The sequence below is a fragment of the Leptodactylus fuscus genome, chromosome 6, assembly GCF_031893055.1.
Source record: "Leptodactylus fuscus isolate aLepFus1 chromosome 6, aLepFus1.hap2, whole genome shotgun sequence".
Classification (NCBI taxonomy): Eukaryota; Metazoa; Chordata; class Amphibia; order Anura; family Leptodactylidae; genus Leptodactylus; species Leptodactylus fuscus.
The window spans coordinates 144,277,268-144,294,577 of record NC_134270.1 but is presented as its reverse complement, the minus strand read 5'-3'; the positions used below and the strand labels follow the sequence as shown (position 1 = coordinate 144,294,577).

The 17,310-nt window shown below is 41.8% G+C and overlaps 2 protein-coding genes across 3 annotated transcripts in view; one reads left to right on the top strand and one right to left on the bottom strand.

The window, feature by feature from the left end:
• The window catches only part of RPRD1B (regulation of nuclear pre-mRNA domain containing 1B), a 382,003-nt gene that overhangs the window by 223,898 nt on the left and 140,795 nt on the right, over positions 1-17,310 (top strand). The gene's annotated exons all lie outside the window — the stretch shown is intronic.
• The window catches only part of KIAA1755 (KIAA1755 ortholog), a 49,327-nt gene that overhangs the window by 10,960 nt on the left and 21,057 nt on the right, over positions 1-17,310 (bottom strand). For both annotated transcript variants that reach the window (XM_075277453.1, XM_075277454.1), the window contains exons 8-16: positions 15,963-16,061; positions 15,279-15,427; positions 7,269-7,407; positions 6,859-6,981; positions 6,513-6,704; positions 5,415-6,406; positions 4,471-4,720; positions 3,125-3,214; positions 2,734-2,955 (exon numbers count right to left, since the gene is read on the bottom strand). In XM_075277453.1, the coding sequence (XP_075133554.1) occupies positions 2,734-2,955; positions 3,125-3,214; positions 4,471-4,720; positions 5,415-6,406; positions 6,513-6,704; positions 6,859-6,981; positions 7,269-7,407; positions 15,279-15,427; positions 15,963-16,061 (2,256 nt within the window). The remainder of the gene's footprint in view (positions 1-2,733; positions 2,956-3,124; positions 3,215-4,470; positions 4,721-5,414; positions 6,407-6,512; positions 6,705-6,858; positions 6,982-7,268; positions 7,408-15,278; positions 15,428-15,962; positions 16,062-17,310) is intronic.

Here is a 17,310-nt window from a genome sequence, read left to right as displayed (position 1 = left end):
AGCTCTGTGATATATAGAGTTATATGATACAGGAGAGAAGCTGAGCTCTGTGATATATAGGATTATATGATAGAGGAGAGAAGCTGAGTTCTGTGATATATAGGGTTATATGATAGAGGAGAGAAGCTGAGTTCTGTGATATATAGGATTATATGATAGAGGAGAGAAGCTGAGTTCTGTGATATATAGGGTTATATGATAGAGGAGAGAAGCTGAGTTCTGTGATATATAGGGTTATATGATATTCATCTCACATATGCACTTGTATTACCTGTTCTATGGGGTCTGACTGTTGTATTACAATGTTCTATATTACCAGCCCCCATAGTAAAGGTAAATACCTATGAACACGGGAGAGAAAGTGGATTGGGTTGTGGTTCTAATCACTTGACTTAGGGTCAGAACTAGCCTTGAAAAACCCAAGGTTCTGCCCCAAATAAGTACGTTCTCAAACAGTCCCTAAATTTAACCCATAAAGATGGGCGGTGGGTATGTTGGTCCAGTGGTCTCCCTTGTGAATTCTTAGGTTATGTTGACTTCTGCACCAGGAAGCCCGTTCACTTGGTCCATTGGAGGACAATAAAGACTCCGATAATAGCAAAGACTGAGGGACCCATTATTTTACTGAATTGCAGAACGAAAAACTCGGGTTTATAGCATTTTCTCGTCCGGTGATTTCTGATGGATCTGCGCCAGATGGCCACCCGTAGCCTCACACAACATATACAAACACTTCCCTAATACTATCTTAGTGCTGACATGTAAATGATGGCCTTATTTTGCTTGGAGGCTGTTTTTGCTGTTCCTGTAAAATATCTGCATTGCTCACAACAACAATCCCAGTAATTCATTTCCAGTTGTCCGCCTGACGGGGGAGGGGGAGAACGGCCATGCAAACCCAGCTGTACTTATTACATTTCTAAATTAAAGCCATATATCTGCAAACTCCTATCATGGCCGCTGAGCAGATCTGCGCAGCTAAAGGCCAGGGCTTATGGGATTGCACTTCACACTAATTCATTCAGCCGCAGAAGATGCTGATGTTAAGATTTAGTGACAAGTGACATGAAGTCGGTGACAGGATGCACGCTGGGTACACGTGTAACAGATTTGGCATATGTAGTTCAGGCCGTTGAGGGACAAGAGACTCTCGGAGCTGTTTGTACTAGAATCAGTAGCCCGGTTACCCCCTGTTGACCTCAGTCCCTCTATCCCTAGCCTGGGATTTGTCCCTATTGTAAATGATGCTCTTGCACAGTAATCCTGTACTTTGTCTCTGTCCCTGTGTGATGTCTATTCCGCGCCCCGGTCCATTGCTGCGTGTATGTGATTAATCTCACTCCTCCTCCTGTCTCCCACCGCTGCGTTCCGAGCAGTTACTCTCACTGCTCAATACGTCTCGCTCTCCCTAATGTCCCCTCTCGCGCACTGGTAATCCACTTTACCTCTAATAGCCATAAATGCTTTGACGTTCTTGATATTACATCTTCCTCGCTACATTTCACGGGGAATTTAGAACCTGTCTGTCACCTATCTCCTGCCATCTTTCAAGGGGATGTGAGGAGCAAATCCTGCATAACTAAACTTTTCCACACAAATTCTAATTAACCACAAGGAGGAATATTTGCATGAAGGCCGCGGCAGAAAACAACATGTTTAGCAGGCCTGGGTAACAAGACGGCTTTAGGGAAATGTTAATAGGAAGCTGAAGTTGCATCATGGGCACACAAGGATTGCAGACAATAAAGGTCGCAGAATTACTACATGGTATAATATAATTTGCACTTCATTAGAAGTCTATGGAAATCACTGTGATGTTCATTTGCCATGAATTCAATTCCTGCTACATTGACGCTCCATCATGTAATACCAGTTATAGTCATGTATTCTAATGTAATTCAGCGCCCAGGTGCCAGAGATATCTCACCAATATCCTTCTACTGTCAGAAGTGCGGCCTAACAGCCTTAGGCTGTGAAGAACGCCTGAGAGTACAAGGCTATGGTAGAGTACAGTCAAAGGAGCGTTCCGCACATCCCAACGATAACGCTGAGCTGTATGGTCTACCCTTCTGACAGTGAAGAGATATTGGCGCCAAAATTAATGGCACCAGGGCACATACCGTCAGTGCACTGAATTCAGTGTACCCTCAGCTTTCTAGCGGTATATAATGCTGCCGATGTCAGAGGACATCAAATATCCTCTTTAAGTAAGGGGTACTTACTATATGGGGACCAATATTACTGTACGGGGGACAGTAAAGGGGGCTGTGCACTATATGGAGGTCAATATTGGAGCAAAATACTGTGTGGGGTCCAAGAAAGGTGCCGTTATTCCATGTGGGGGCTGCAAAAGGGGGCATTATACTATGAGGTGGCCAAGAAAGGGGGCATTACACTGTGTGTAGACCAAGAAGGGGGCATTATACTGTGTGTAGACCAAGAAGGGGGTTTATATCATGTGGGGCAAGTCTAAAGGATGCAAACTGGAGATAATGAAAAATCCTTTTTAATATGGAATTGGGAACCTCGGGGACCTCCATTTGGATGAGTACTTGGACTCTCAGCTATAATACATTTATCACATCTCCTCATCTCTCATATATTTATCAACTAAGGAAACTATAAAATGTCCACAACATGTATGAGACTGCACATATCCTACAAGAAAACGAGTAAGACAGTAGAGTTGGATTTCTAACAAGACCAGACATTGTTCCCTTCTTCATTCCTTACGTCACAATCCTGAATGTCATCCATGGCGAGGAGATCATTGCCATGACGTAGCTGGAATCTGACCACCTCGCGTGCCGCTTTCAGCTCTGCCTCCCGGTTGCTCTGTCCTTTGCACTCCCACTCCATGTCCTGCAGGAGCAGACTGTACTTGCTGATACGTTGGATGGGTTTTAGAAGATAGGAGGAGAGATCCATCTTGTCTCCCAACTCCTGCTGCTTCCTCTGCAAAAATAACCCACATTTCATGAATGTCGGCCTAAGTGCATGAGCACAATACAGCAGTACAAAGAGAGATTTACATTATATAAATGGCTCCTTCTTGGCAAAACGAATGGCCAATGGATCCGCCATTGTACTGGTATGGAGGTGCAGGATTTGGCCTTGTTCCTACCTTGAAATATATTGCCCCGTGCTCCTGCAGTAGTCGGTCAGACTGAGGTTTGTTCTTGCTGTAAAAGGCATAAAGTCCAAATTGTTCCTTCTGTAATGTAAAACAAATCAGCAATAGAATCTACATTTTATATGGAATTTATTCATCTTATTTCATGAAAAATAACTTTAGATTAGATAGTGATTAGAGAGCGTCAGACGTGATGTAGCCATGATGTAACCTCTCCCCCCAGATATTAACCGGTCCCCCACAGTGGCCCCTCAAACATTCCATCCTATGCCAGTGGCCCCTCCAGTTGTCCACATAGTATATTGTCCCCCTCCTAGTTACCCAGATTGCCACCTTAGTTTCATGCCCTCCTCCAAGTTGCCCTCACAGTTTCATGTCCCCTCCACGTTTCCCCCACTGTTTTATGTTCACCCTCCAGGTTGCTTTACACAGTATAATGTGCCATAGCAGCCCTCCACATGGCATAATGTCCCATAGTGGTCCCTCCACCCAATATAATGTCTCACAATAGCCCCTCCACATAGTATAGTATCCCATAGTGGTCCCTACAAATGTTCGACTGGACACAATTTTTTTTAGGTTCTCACACATATTACTATACTATATATATTAACATACTATACATATTACTCTGGGGTCTCTTTAGATATTGACTGGAGACCCAGTTATACAGACCTACAGACCACGCCTAGGCTCTGGTCTTCTGGTCTCAGAGACATCAGAATTGAGATGTGGTTCACCACATCATGACGCTTAATGACACCGATGTAACCCACATGACTCCTGAGCCCCAATCACCGCCGAGGTGGACACATGGGATATGTTGACATCATTATGCGTTATGGCGCCGGCGTGACCTATTTCTCAATTATGATATCTCTAAGAGGCTCAAAGACAAGCACCAAAGCCCAGGAGAGGTGATTAACACTGTATACTATGTTTAACTACCTACCCTGGGCCTCCACTTATTATACTCTGGGGTCTAAAGAGACCCCAAAATAGCAGTTCAGTTTTGGAAGCATTCATTCTGCTGGAATGCTGGGTTCACCCAACAAATACTGAGTGCTGCCCCCTCAGGGATTCTGCAATCTTCTGCCTGAGGCCTCATGGCAAATGTGGACCTGTGAATATAGGGCCTGGTGAAAGTGAACCTTTTGGTATATGGTTAATATGGCTACTCTTCTCATCACATCTGACAGAACTCCATATGGAGGTTCCATACGGAGACTCGGAGGATTGTGTGAACCCAATCTAAACAGACATGTCACAAGACCTGCCAGGTCCTCCTTAAAGATGTCTGTGAAACTAAGAAGAAATAGTTCCAGAAATACACTTACGTGTTTCAGAAAACAACGCCCCACATGACTTGGGTCCCTTCTGCAGCTTGTAAGTTCTTGTAAGAATATATGGCTGTGGAATTCATAGAGTTTTTCCAAGTTTCCAAATATGGCGGCATGCTGCCCACGTAGGGTAGGCGGGAGATCTGGCTGATCCATCTCACTCAGGTAATGGGATAGAACATAGCCCAGGGAACATACATAGTCTCTCTCTGTGGCAAGCAACTCTTCCATTATTCGATGGAGCTTACTGGATGGGAATTGAATAAAAAATGGTTATTAACTGGGAAGTTTGGTTGTACTAGCAGAACCAAATGTGGGCCTGTCCATTGTATGTAGCTAAGGACTAATGCACATGTTCAGAACCTGTATTGTGGCACTTGGCGCTCCTAATTGGCTGTATTAAAGACTTATAGGTAATCCCTATGCTACTTGTATAGTAACTCCATATAAGATTATCTTCAACCCACCAGTGTACAAAAGATCTTCCAGCTGACTCATGATGGATCTTATACAATATGAACCGTAAAGGTCCAACAGAAGACAATTTGGAGTTGATCTTGGAACCAATGACTTGTCTTGTGGATACAACGATGACAACAAGGTTCATGAAGCCATTACAAGTGGATATGTACATGTTCTATATAGATGAATGTGGGCCCTCATAATACTTTCTTCTACTAGGTCCAAGGAATCTAAGTCTAATAATGCCTTCAAGCCAAGTGCTGAGAAAAAATACAGTATTCTCACTTACATTCTCAAAGAAGTCATAAGAAAAACACACTTGTACTGAACTAAAGACACAGCATAGACATATAGTATACTAGGGTCACCATACTATAGACCCGTAAAACACTAATCTGTAGTGCATTGTTCTAATCTATCCACTGGTGCATGTGTTTGGCTTAATATTAAAACTTCATAAAATTCACAATCATACTTACGCAAAGTTGAACTTTGCTGTCCAGTCAGTGTCCCTAGATGATTCAGTCATGGCTCTTCTCATCCAAGGCATGCGAGAGGTAAGTGGTTCCATTGGTACCAAAGGAGAAATGGCGGAAGAGCTCTCTGAGGAATATTGGGAACTTGAGTCCCCTGTAGAGAAGCTGGCATGCCTAGAAAGGACGCATCTTCTACCAGACTGCTTGACTTTGCCACTGTCACTCTGAGTCAGTATACTAGAGTCATCACTATTGGCCCTGCCATAGGATACCCATGTGAAGTGGTCTGTATTTGTTGCAGCGGACTGTTGTATCGGGCTTGGCCTAGGAAGCTTTGGACTGGGAGTGTGTAAAATCTCTAAAGCTTCATTGTTAGAGTTTTGAGCCATCAGCTCTGTGCTCTCTGGATCAGAACCATTACTGTTCTTGGTTTCTTCATTGGTAGAACATCCCTGAGAAATCAATGTTTCTCTTGCTACCCTTGCATTCCTTTGACTTCTTGGTGCTTTAAGAAATAAACCCATGGAACCAGCATGGAGACCAAAGCTACAGCAGTTAATAACAGTTGATTCTGCAGATCTCATGCTGCCCCGAGGCCTGAATTCATCTTCTTCTTTTCGGCTTCCTTGGGCAACTTCATTGGAAAAGTTCACTGCGTTGTCTTCTCCTTTACTGACGCTAGGGGACAATGTGGCATCCTTGTGCCATGCTAAGGCTGAATTTTGCTCCTCCTTACACTTCTCTAGAGTTTCTTCTACAAGTTGCTTAGCTTCCTGACATTTCAGCCAGGTCTCATTCCAAACAGCCAGTCCTCTACAACTGCTTAGTTTGTAGGATTCTTCTTTCATCTCTTGAAACTTGTCATTTGACAATTCCTCTGTTAATCTCTGAAGGTAGTTCTCCAGGCATTGCTGGGTCTCTGGCTGGCAAAGTCTTTGTTCAGCCATCTTCAATTGTCCCACATAGCGGCTGCAGCTCATAGTAAGTTGTGTGATCTAGTGGAAGAGATCCCCAATGGTTAGAATTACTGTCGGAAATTTTCTAATTATTACAATAAACATTAACGCATGCTGATTTGGTATATGATATTTCATGGTCTACCTTGTCGCAAAACCTATACAGATTTAGAAGCTTCTCCAGTTCTTCTTTTTGTCTTTCAACGTTCATGTAGAAACTACTTAATTTGGTCTGGAAGGCTCCTCTTGTAACCTTGAAGGAATCCATCTCTGGAAACATGGACCCACTGAACTTATTTGCATCATCCAGAAGAACCAGCCCATGGTTATAATGCACCTGTAAGGGATAGTTGTAAGAATGGGTACATTGATCCAGAAGGTCATATACAACTTAAATCACAATATATCAAATTTAGGGTCAGCATTCCATTGATGGTCTTTCTTAGTTAATGAGATGAGTCTGCTTTCATGAATTTATATGGAATACTTACTGTTGCTTGGAGAAAGAATTCCTTAAACTTTTTGTGATATTTCTCCAAAGTTTCCAAAGACCATTCCATAGTGTCCATCTCATGTAACTGATTTTCTCCATCTCCATCCATCCATGAGCTAAGCTGTGGGGAGAAATATGGATTTAAAGGGGTTAGAAAACATGACTTCTTTTTCCAAAAATAGTGTCATACAAATCCTCAGGTTGTGTTGGATATTGGAGCTAGAGCAATCACGTCAACGGAGCTGAAATGGATCACCAGACATAACCGATGAGCAGATGTGGCGCTACTTCTTAAACAAAACTTACTCTTCTTCTATAAGCCAAGCCTGTTAACTTTGGGGTAAGTAGCCATTCTTTCCTTTACCTTAAGGGCATCATTTATTTCGTTGACATATTTTATGCTTTTACCTGGTTAAACTGTTTTTCCAGCTCCTGGATCTTCAACATGGCCTCCAAAAGTTCCAGTCTACGGTTGGACTTAGTCACTAGAGCATGCACGCGTTCTTCCAAATGGTTGTACATCTGAACAGCTGACTCCACCGCACTCCTAAAAGAGTAAAAATGCAGAATTGGTGACCCTTTCATGCTACTAAATGTGTACACCTATCATATCTTAGAACCTCATGAACACGGCAAAACCTTTAGGGCTAGTTCACACGTGAACTGCCCGCGCGGGTTTTGACACAGGGAGAGCCGCGTTGAGCCGCGTCTCTCTCTTGTCAAAACCCGCCCGCCGCGACCATCGCTGTCGCGGCTTAACCCTCTGCTGTCGGCTCAAATGAATGAGCCGACATAGGAGGGAGCTGCCGGGGGCGGAAGCCGCGTGGCTGAGCCTGCGCGGCTTCCGCCTGAAGAAAGGACATGTCCTTTCTTTTCTCCGCTAGCAGCAGCTCGCCGCTAGCGGAGAACAGAAGCCCGGCGGTCTCCATAGACCACCATTATAAGGGGAGGTTTTGGACGCGAAATCCGCTGTCAAAAACCTCCCCTTATACTCATGTGTGAACTAGCCCTTAGAGCAGCACATGAGGTTCCTATGGAGCTATCTCCAGTCTACGTGCTACCATATGGTGACTTCGTATCGCACCGTATTCTCTTCTAGAAGCAATGCTCCTTGGGGAGAACGCTTCTGTAATATGGTATGCATGCTTATCATCTCCGAACTACATAGAGATGTGTAAGAAAAAGCTGCCAAAGGTTAAAGCCACTCGTCGCAGAAAAGCTGAGGTTTTTGTTATATAGATTTTACTGGATAATTTTTAGCCAAAATCAGGAGTAGATTTAGCAGAAGGAGGTGTATAAGTACATGGCTCAAAAAAATATCCAGCAAAAAATTCTGCTTTTTTTTAGCATGTGGCCTCAGCCTAAGGCTAAGGTCCCACGTTGCGGAAAAGCAGCTCTTTTTGGTCCTGATTTTGCTGCGTTTTTTGAGCCAATTGAGCAGAAGGTAGAAGTATGAGAAGCTTCCTTTATATATATATATATATTTTTTCCAATTCTATTTTTATTGAAATTTTTGCTTTATATTTCCCATTCCTTTTGTAGCCATTATGGCAGAAATAACTAAGCATAGCCGTATCCCCGAATGCTTATCCCGTAGCTTGCGGCTGTGTAGGGGTGAGCAGATTTGCTCCCTTGGTTATGTGAGCTCTAATAATGGACTCCCAGACAACCTCTATATATCTGCGGTTCTCCTTACTATATACATTAACTACCAGGCCCCATCTCTCTCCATATAAAACCATAGGCCGGCCCTTAGTGTGAATGGTGTGGTCCGGATTGATTTGCCTAATTGTCCTTTCTTTAGATCTAAGGACTCCTGTCTTGTTTTATTATCCCTTTTAAGTACATAATATCGAATTTTATGCATTCTCCGTCTCAATGGCTCATGAATACTGTACGTCTGCCAGGCTTGTAAACCACTATAAACCTCGCTATGGAGGGTTTTATATCACATTCTAGTTTTTGTGATACTTGAGACATTACACTCACTTCATTTTGGGTGTATAATGCGTATATTTGTGGGAAAATGATCAATGATTTTAACCCTATCAAGGTTGCATACATTTTTGCCCTTTCTTCTTATATTGCATACCTGCCCACAGCCCCATTTTTGTTACGAAATGTCCCATGATCCACCCTCAAAAGAGGAGTGACTTTTTGTAAAATATGGAGCAGTTCTAGGTAGAGTGGAGGTTAAAGGGGCTTTACGAGAAGTGTAATTGGTTTTCTTAATGTTGAACTTGGGAGTTCCATGTTGGTTCTGGCCCTGGATCACGTGATCGGAACCAGCCCCTGCCCCCTGCATCGCTCCACCTCCTGTTTTCACTTCTAGCTACTAGCACCATGGGGGATGACTTTACTATATCAGCCAGCCCCCATAGCACAGGTACATAAAAGGGGATGGGTCTGGTTCCGATCACATAACCCATGATTGGAACCAGCCTAGAACCCCCAGGCATCAAGAGAACCCTGGCGCATGTAATTACAATTAAAATCCCTGGACAACCCCATTAAGTATCCTGTGCTTTGGGATTCCAGTGCATAAGTACCTTTCAAAAAGAAAAGGAGCAAAATCTACGACAAAAAAACACTGCGTTTCTGCAATGTGAGACTTTAGCCTCAATCGTTAAAAAACTTGCTCCTGTACTAGCTATGATGCCCCCTACTGTTCTTGGGAGTCCTTCTCAGAATGTCCATCGCATATGTCCACTACTGGTGGTCACACATGCCCGGTTGCTAAATCCTTCTTCCCGGTTTCTCTTATAAGAGGCAGCAGAGAGATCCCTGTTATTGTGCAGGCTAGCCAATGGGACCCATCAAGGTTATACTGGCCATATACAGTACTTTATGGGAAGATTTTTGCCAGGCTACTCCTTTACATCATACATTGGACCTTCTGGTCTGGCTTTTAACCCTATGCTTACGATTTATACATTCTCTACAGTGCCTTCTTTGAAGAATTTGTCTGAGATTTCAGGGACTTCTTATCAACAGAGGTAAATGATTCGGAACTCTGAGCCTAGAAGAAGTAGAGTCACCTATATCTTATAATAGTGTCCTGTAATTCTGACCCCTCTCAATCATAAGAACTTTGCTTTTTATGCCCAGTGACCCCCACTAACCTCCAGCAGAGATAAAAGCTGCCCCTGACCTGTGTATGGGACACAGCACCTCCATCCCTAATGCAACTGATTTTAAACACTTACCCCAAGATCTGGTCTGGGGGTAAGTGACTTTAGAGGTGGGGGGACTTGAAGTTGGGAAATGTGTTTTCTAGCATACGTATATTATTACCACCATATGGTTCCTGGATAAAGGCATTTTACACAAATCCCCCTTCTACATATTTATTTATATTGGAATAGCCCTTTGAGGAGTAAAGAGGAACAGAGAAACTTGGGTCAAAAGTAGGGACACTTTGAACACATACAAATGCTGTGAGGTATCATGTTGAACACGCTTGGCATCTACTATTTATATTACTGGAACCACCAGGCTGGTGATGCATGAGAGGGCATGAAGAGTCAAAGTTGTTATGTAGTTATTTTACTACATTTTCAGTTTTTAGCAATTTTTTTGGAGTCTTGGACAATCCGACATTCCTACATTTCATTCTTCTTGTTATCCCTGACTGCTGACCCAATGCTGTGCAAGTCATTGTCAGGAGCAGAATTTTATCTGCGAGTTCCTACAGGCCTTCTTGTGCTAAAGAGCTAGTTGTTGACAAGAGCTGAGTTTTCTGAGGACATGTAATGAGCAGTATTTAACACCTATCACTCCCCGATGAGAGCGAGCTTGGCTTATTCCAGCTCCCAGTTCGAACAGAGCTCGGCTGTACTGCAGTGCCACCAAGTGGAGACTGGTTAAAAAAAAACTATGAAAAAAATAAAAAAAATTGTCTATTTCTGAAAAAAATGTGCAAAACTACAAATGAGAATTCAATAATTTTAGGAGATCGAGAAATTTCAAGGAATTATTGTAGATTACATAATATGGCAATCCTTATATGAATGTTTATGATATTATTGTTTGTATTGGAATTTGGTGTCCAGATACTTTAATCCCAATTTATTATATAAAAAATATATGCAGAATTTATAATTGAATGTCGGAGAGTCTCCCTGTGCAAGCTACGACACAAAAATGGTCCAGCAGAAAACACCTAAGTTTGAAGGGTACTATGCTCTATGTCTTAGGCAGGGGTGTAGGTCTAGGGGAGCAGTGGTCACTTTCACTATAGGGCCCTGAACTTTTTGGTTGACCCTCTGTCACATAAAATTTTACACACAAGGTGTGTAAGAACCCCATGAGAGATTTTGCATTGGAAGCTATGAGCTTCAAGTTATATCTTAGTTCCTAGAAGTTATTAGAGGGTGGGCCCAAGAAACCTCAGTCCAACACAAATTAAAGGGGCTCTATCAGCAAAATTATGCCATATGAGCCCCACATATGCCTGAACATCCTTTAAAAAGACTATTCAGGCACCGCTAATCTTATTTTAACCCCTTCCCCCCCCCCCAGGTTTTAAACTAATACCCTAAAATCCAATGTGCAAATTATACTTACTGTGCACGCTAGGCGGTTCATGCACTGGTCGACGTCATCTTCAGTCCCGCCTTCCGCTGATGTCTTCTTCCAGTGCCTTCCTGCGGGCTGTGTTCAAATCCCGCGCGTGCACGGTAGCGTTCCCTCCAGAGCGCTGCTGCGCACTCTCTGACGCCATTTTTGTTAATGGAAGATCGGAGCGCCCGCAGGAAAGATAAGAAGATGGAGGTGGGGAAGAGCAAGCCTGGGAGGACATCGCTGGAAGAAGACACCAGCAGAAGGCGGGACCGAAGATGACATCGACCAGTGCATGAACCTCCCAGGGTGCACGGTAAGTATAATTTGCATATTGTTTTTTAGGGTATTAGTTTAAAACGGGGGTGGGGTGTTAAAATAAGATTAACAGTGCCTGGTAGTGGGGGGCTAATAAGGGGTACTATATAATTTGAGGGGGCAAAAAAAGGGAAGTCATATAGTGTGTTGGGCAAAATAAGGGATGCCATTTACTTTGGGGAGGCAAAAAGTGGGTCATACACTGTGAGGGGTCCAAGATAAGGGGGTCATATATTGTTGGGGTCAAGAAAAAAGAGGGTCATATACCCTCGAATGTTCTACAATTTTAATTATATGGGACCCATCATGCAACGAAAGCTAGCTGGTTAAGGCATTTTTTTTACGGGGCATCTTTCTCTTTGTCTCAGGCAGCAGAAAATTTAGGCTCATCTCTGGTTTGATGAAAGGGTTATATGTAGTGTTAGTTTCAATTTTTATTTCAGTTTTATGTTAGTTGGGGTATACGGCTAAAAATCCTTCACGGCAGGAATAGTACACCTCTTTGTGTGACAGTATTCTGCTTCTCCCTGATATCCATACTCAGTATACTCAGGAAGGATGTTTATACACTGCTTGTTATGTGTCACATTGGCTGAGATAAGCCAGAGAGTTGAAACGCTGTGGAACTTGACTGAAGACTCACATTAACTTATATGGGAGTGCTGTGATTTCTCCCTAGCTAGATATATTGCATATTCATTACCTTTCCCCATCCTGTAGTTCCTATAGTTACCTGCCAGCACAGTCTCTGTAAATATTTAGATACGCTCTCACCAAAAATCACTCTGAAACAGTAGATACTAGACAAGGAAGAGGGGGAAGAGGGGGGTGACATGTTACACTATCTCTGCCTCATCCTGTGTGTGTGTAAGGCTCATGCTGTGAGAGGGAGGAGGGAGCTGCACGGTGGGGAAGACGGCTGTGTTTGGTTGAAAGCGCAAAACACAGCTTTGATATCTCATCAGGAAGGGGCCACCCACTTGGTAGTCATAAAGAAATATAAAGTAGAATTACAAACAGCAGCAATGGGAGGGGAAATAACCCAAATAGACAAATCTAATTAAAAAAATTTAAAGGAATGTATCACAATTTTTTTTTTATTTATTAAAACCAGATGAAATCTATCATTTTTTTCTAATTTGTTATTATTTTCTGATTGTTGAATTTTTTTACATTCTATTTTCTGTACATGATTATGGGGGTTGGCCATTTTGCCTAAGCTTCTTCTCTGCTCAGTTAACAATATTCAGTGACTTGCTTTACAGCAAAGGTGGGCAACCTTCAGGACTTCAGCTGTTGTAAAACTACAACTCCCAGCATGCATACTTGCCATGATGTTTTTGGAACTCCCATGGAAGTGAATGGAGCATGCTGGGAGTTGTAGTTTCACAGCAGCTGGAGTATCAAAGATTGCTGACCCCTGCTTTACAGCATAGTCATGACCATAGGCAGCAATAGTCTGGGGTTGACTCATTGAGGTCTACGGGAGAGTTCTCTAGGCATGATCTGTGCAGGATGGGGGAATAGATAGTCTGAGACATCAAATATTATCAGTAGTGCATGGATCACTGGTATTAGCTATAGAGGTGTTAACTTCTATTGTAATCCTGTATGTGTAAATGATCCGAATATAAACTCCAATAGAATTATTAAGTGTCAGTCTATTATATGGCTTCATGACCAGGGTGAAAATTGCAGAATATATTACTTAAAAAAATACATATATATTCTGACATGGAAAATTGAAAAACAAAAATTCTCAAAAAATTCTTTTACAAATATATGACATACAAATTTTGTTTTTAAAAAATAGTCCATTTTATAGTGACTCATTCCCTTTACATTTTCTGTGTGCTAGAACAATACATGTCAACAACTTCCCAAAAAGAGATTGAGCCTTTCTTTCACACCTACTGCTCATACAGGTCCCTAACATTAGGTAACGATTTTACTCATAAGTGGGTTACGTATTATGTAAAAGCCTATTGGAACAGATTTTTCAGAACCCCTGATTTAGCTCTAAGCAACTGTTTTTCGCGACCACACGCTGTGAAACACCTGCGCCATATAATTTTCTCAGCCTGTAACTATCACTCTCTGCTTCCTCCTTACGGTGTTAAGTGCATCAACCAGTTGTAGGTGTCTATTTTATTAATCTATGTCAGTGATCTCCAGCCTGATGTAAAAGTACATGTCTTAAAAGATGCAGGTCACAGAAGCAAGTACTGTAATTCTGCTTTGCTCGAACTAGTCATCAAAAACATATCATCAAACATTAAACATTTCATAGTATTTTAATGAGTTCTATTGTAAATAGATTTTATTAAATAAATTGTAATTTTTCAAAAAAATTTCTGATAATATTCATACAATAAGAAATCCAGTTTTTACAATGGTCACTAGAGCATACATAATAAATTCAATTGTCAGCTTTGCTGTGTAGACTGGGACAGTGCAATAGAGTCATCTCATTATCATTAGAGTGCAGGGAATTAAATGACAGCTGGCCAATCTCTTGTACTATTGAAAGCCTAAATGAGGTAGGATATTCATCCATAGTCACTGGAGCATACATAATAAGCACAAGTGTCAGCTTTGCTGTGTAGATTAGGACAAAGCAACAGAGTCTTCTCATTATTATTATTATAGTGCAGAGAATTAAATGACAGCTAACCAATCTCTTGTACTAGTGAAGGCCTAGATGAGGCAGGATATTCATCCTTAGTCACTGGAGCATACATAATAAGAACAATTGTCAGCTTTGCTGTGTAGACTGGGACAGTGCAACAGAGTTATCTAATTATCATTAAAGTGCAGGGAATTAAATGACAGCTGACCTATCTCTGGTGCTAGTGAAGTCCTAGATGACGCAGGATATTCATTAATAGTCACTGGAGCATACATAATAAGCACAAGTGTCGGCTTTGCTGTGTAGACTAGGACAAGGCAACAGAGTCTTCTCATTATCATTACAGTGTAGGAGATAATCTGACAAATCTCTTTTACTAATGAAGGCCTAAATAATATAATATGCATCCTGGGTCACTGGAGCAGTCTATCTTTTTTCAGTAGACTTTATGAATCTATGGTCACTTGGCTTTATGTGCCATTAAAAACACAATGGAGGAAGATTTTTCACACATTTAAAATGAATTTCTGGTATAACCTATATGATAAAAGTGATACATTTTAGTCACAGACTTTTTTGCACCAAAAATTTTGACTTTTGATGCGTCATTCATGGCACTTTTCTGAAAAGTGAGAGTGTAAAAAAAAATTGACTAGAATTTAGTATAATTCAGGCACATGGGGGGGCATGAGGTTACCTAATTTACTAAGAAGGGTGATACTTTTAATAAATTAGGCTCATGTTCCTCCAGTGCAGTAGGAGACACCAGTCTTTATAAATTGTGCCAAATATTTCTTTCGTACAGGTTTGTACCTAATAAACATAACTAAAATAGCATACACAAGACATATTCTTTATATTTAGCTATATACTAGCACATTAACCAAATAGGCGGATATTTTCTACATTACCTGACATCCTGCGAGCAGTAGAAGCGAGTTGCCTCCTTGCGAAGTCTAGCCAATGTTGTCCCTCCTTCCCGCTGTAGAGAAACTAAACGAGAGTCGCTTAAAACCACCTTCATCAGTTCCCGGTACTGAACCATTCTTTCTTCTGCTTCCTATGAAGATACATATTAAAATATTTGTTCAGCAAATCTAAGACATACAGTGTCTATAGCACGTCACAAAAGTCTTAATAGTTTATTATTGCCAATTAACAAAATTTTGTAAATGAAGAAAAGAAAAATGTAAATCCCATTAATATTTGGCGTGACCTTTACCCTTTGGACGAGGAGTCCTGAAAGTGATATGGCCCCCACAGATATAGCCCTGATCTCATCATCCTCCAGTCTATCTGGGGTTACGTGAAGAGACAGACGGATTGGAGCAAGCCTACATCCACTGAAGATCTGTGCTTAGTTCTCCAAGATGGCGGGAACAACCTCCCTGCCGAGCTCTGCCAAAAACTGTCTCTGAGTGTACCGAGAAAAACTGATGGAGGGCAGAGGTCACACCAAACATTGATGGGATTTACATTTCTCTTTTCTCTGATTTAATGGACAAAAATAAACTATTAACTCTTCTATTTCAGAAAACATTCTTACTTTTTAGAATTTGTATGTCACAACTGAATTTTTGGGACCTGACTCTTACTTTGGAATCCTGTAGTGTGCTGCCTTCACCCAGTTCTTGAATGGCATGTTGCAGTAAGTCCGAGGCTTTTCGGAGATCTGCTGAGAAAGCATCAAGCTTCTGGAATACATAAAACAAGATCACTATGAGAAAGATGAATGGTAAATGTATAACAATTTCAACTACTGTATATGCTGTACAGTAGACTGCATCTCAATACAGCACAGGCATGCTTGTGTCCCTCCCACAGGCACCATGAGAAGACCACAGAAGAAGCATTGAGCATGAGGACAAAACACGTAAGACAAGGAGGTAAAGTGGAAGGAACAAGATAGTAATTGCTAAGGCCCGTCCATGTATTACAGTTGATACTTATCAGTTCTTTGCCGGCTCATAAAGGGGTTTGAGGACTTTGAAGACCAAGTCAACATCTTGAGCTCTTGGCCATGTTTCTCAAATCATACTGCTGCAAGAGGCCACAGCCATAAGGGGTGTACTTGGTTTGTAGAAATGTTTCAGTAGGTGCTGCGTGTCATAGTAACATCCACATCATGCAGTTTATTGGGGATACTCCATTTGGAAAAAAGACATCTATGGGGAGATCTGATCACAATCTAGAAATACATGAAGGGACAACACAAAGAACTTTCTAATGATCTTTTTACTCCTAGACTTGTAACAATGGCAAGGGGACACCCACTACGTCTGTAGGAGAAAACAGCAGCAGCAATATAGAAGAGGATTCTTCACTGTAAGAGCAGTGAGGATATGGAACTCACTACCAAGGGATGTTGAGAAGGTGGATTCATTGTTAAAGTTCAAGATAGTCCTTGAGATCTTTCATGATAGGAAAATATCACAGGTTATGGGTATTAGAATTTAGAGATTGCAAATTGATCTGGGATTTTATACTGGATTTGGACTTGGGGTAATAGGCATCAGTGTTATGGGGTTTTTGGATCAACTGTATGGTTGCAGGTTGGACTTGATGGACTTGAAACTTAGGCCTGGTTCACAACTGTGTTTGGTATTCTGTTCGGGGAGTCTGCTTGGGGACCCCCCGAATGGAATACTGAATGTATTAAAAAGCAGTTAGCAAAGAAACCACACGGACCCCATAGACTATGATGGACTCTCCAAACAGAATACCGAACGCAGATGTGAACCAGGCCTTAGTCCAACTTCTGCTATGTTACTATGAATTCCAGGACCAAAGACTTCCCAGGAGGACATTGTCTGGGACATCACAGAGCCCCCGTTGACTTGCTTTTCCCCAATACTTAAGTAAACGACATGCACAAACCCAGCCTTCTGCACAAGGTAAAAGAAAATACAATCTATCATCCCAGTCCACCTTCTGCTATTGGTC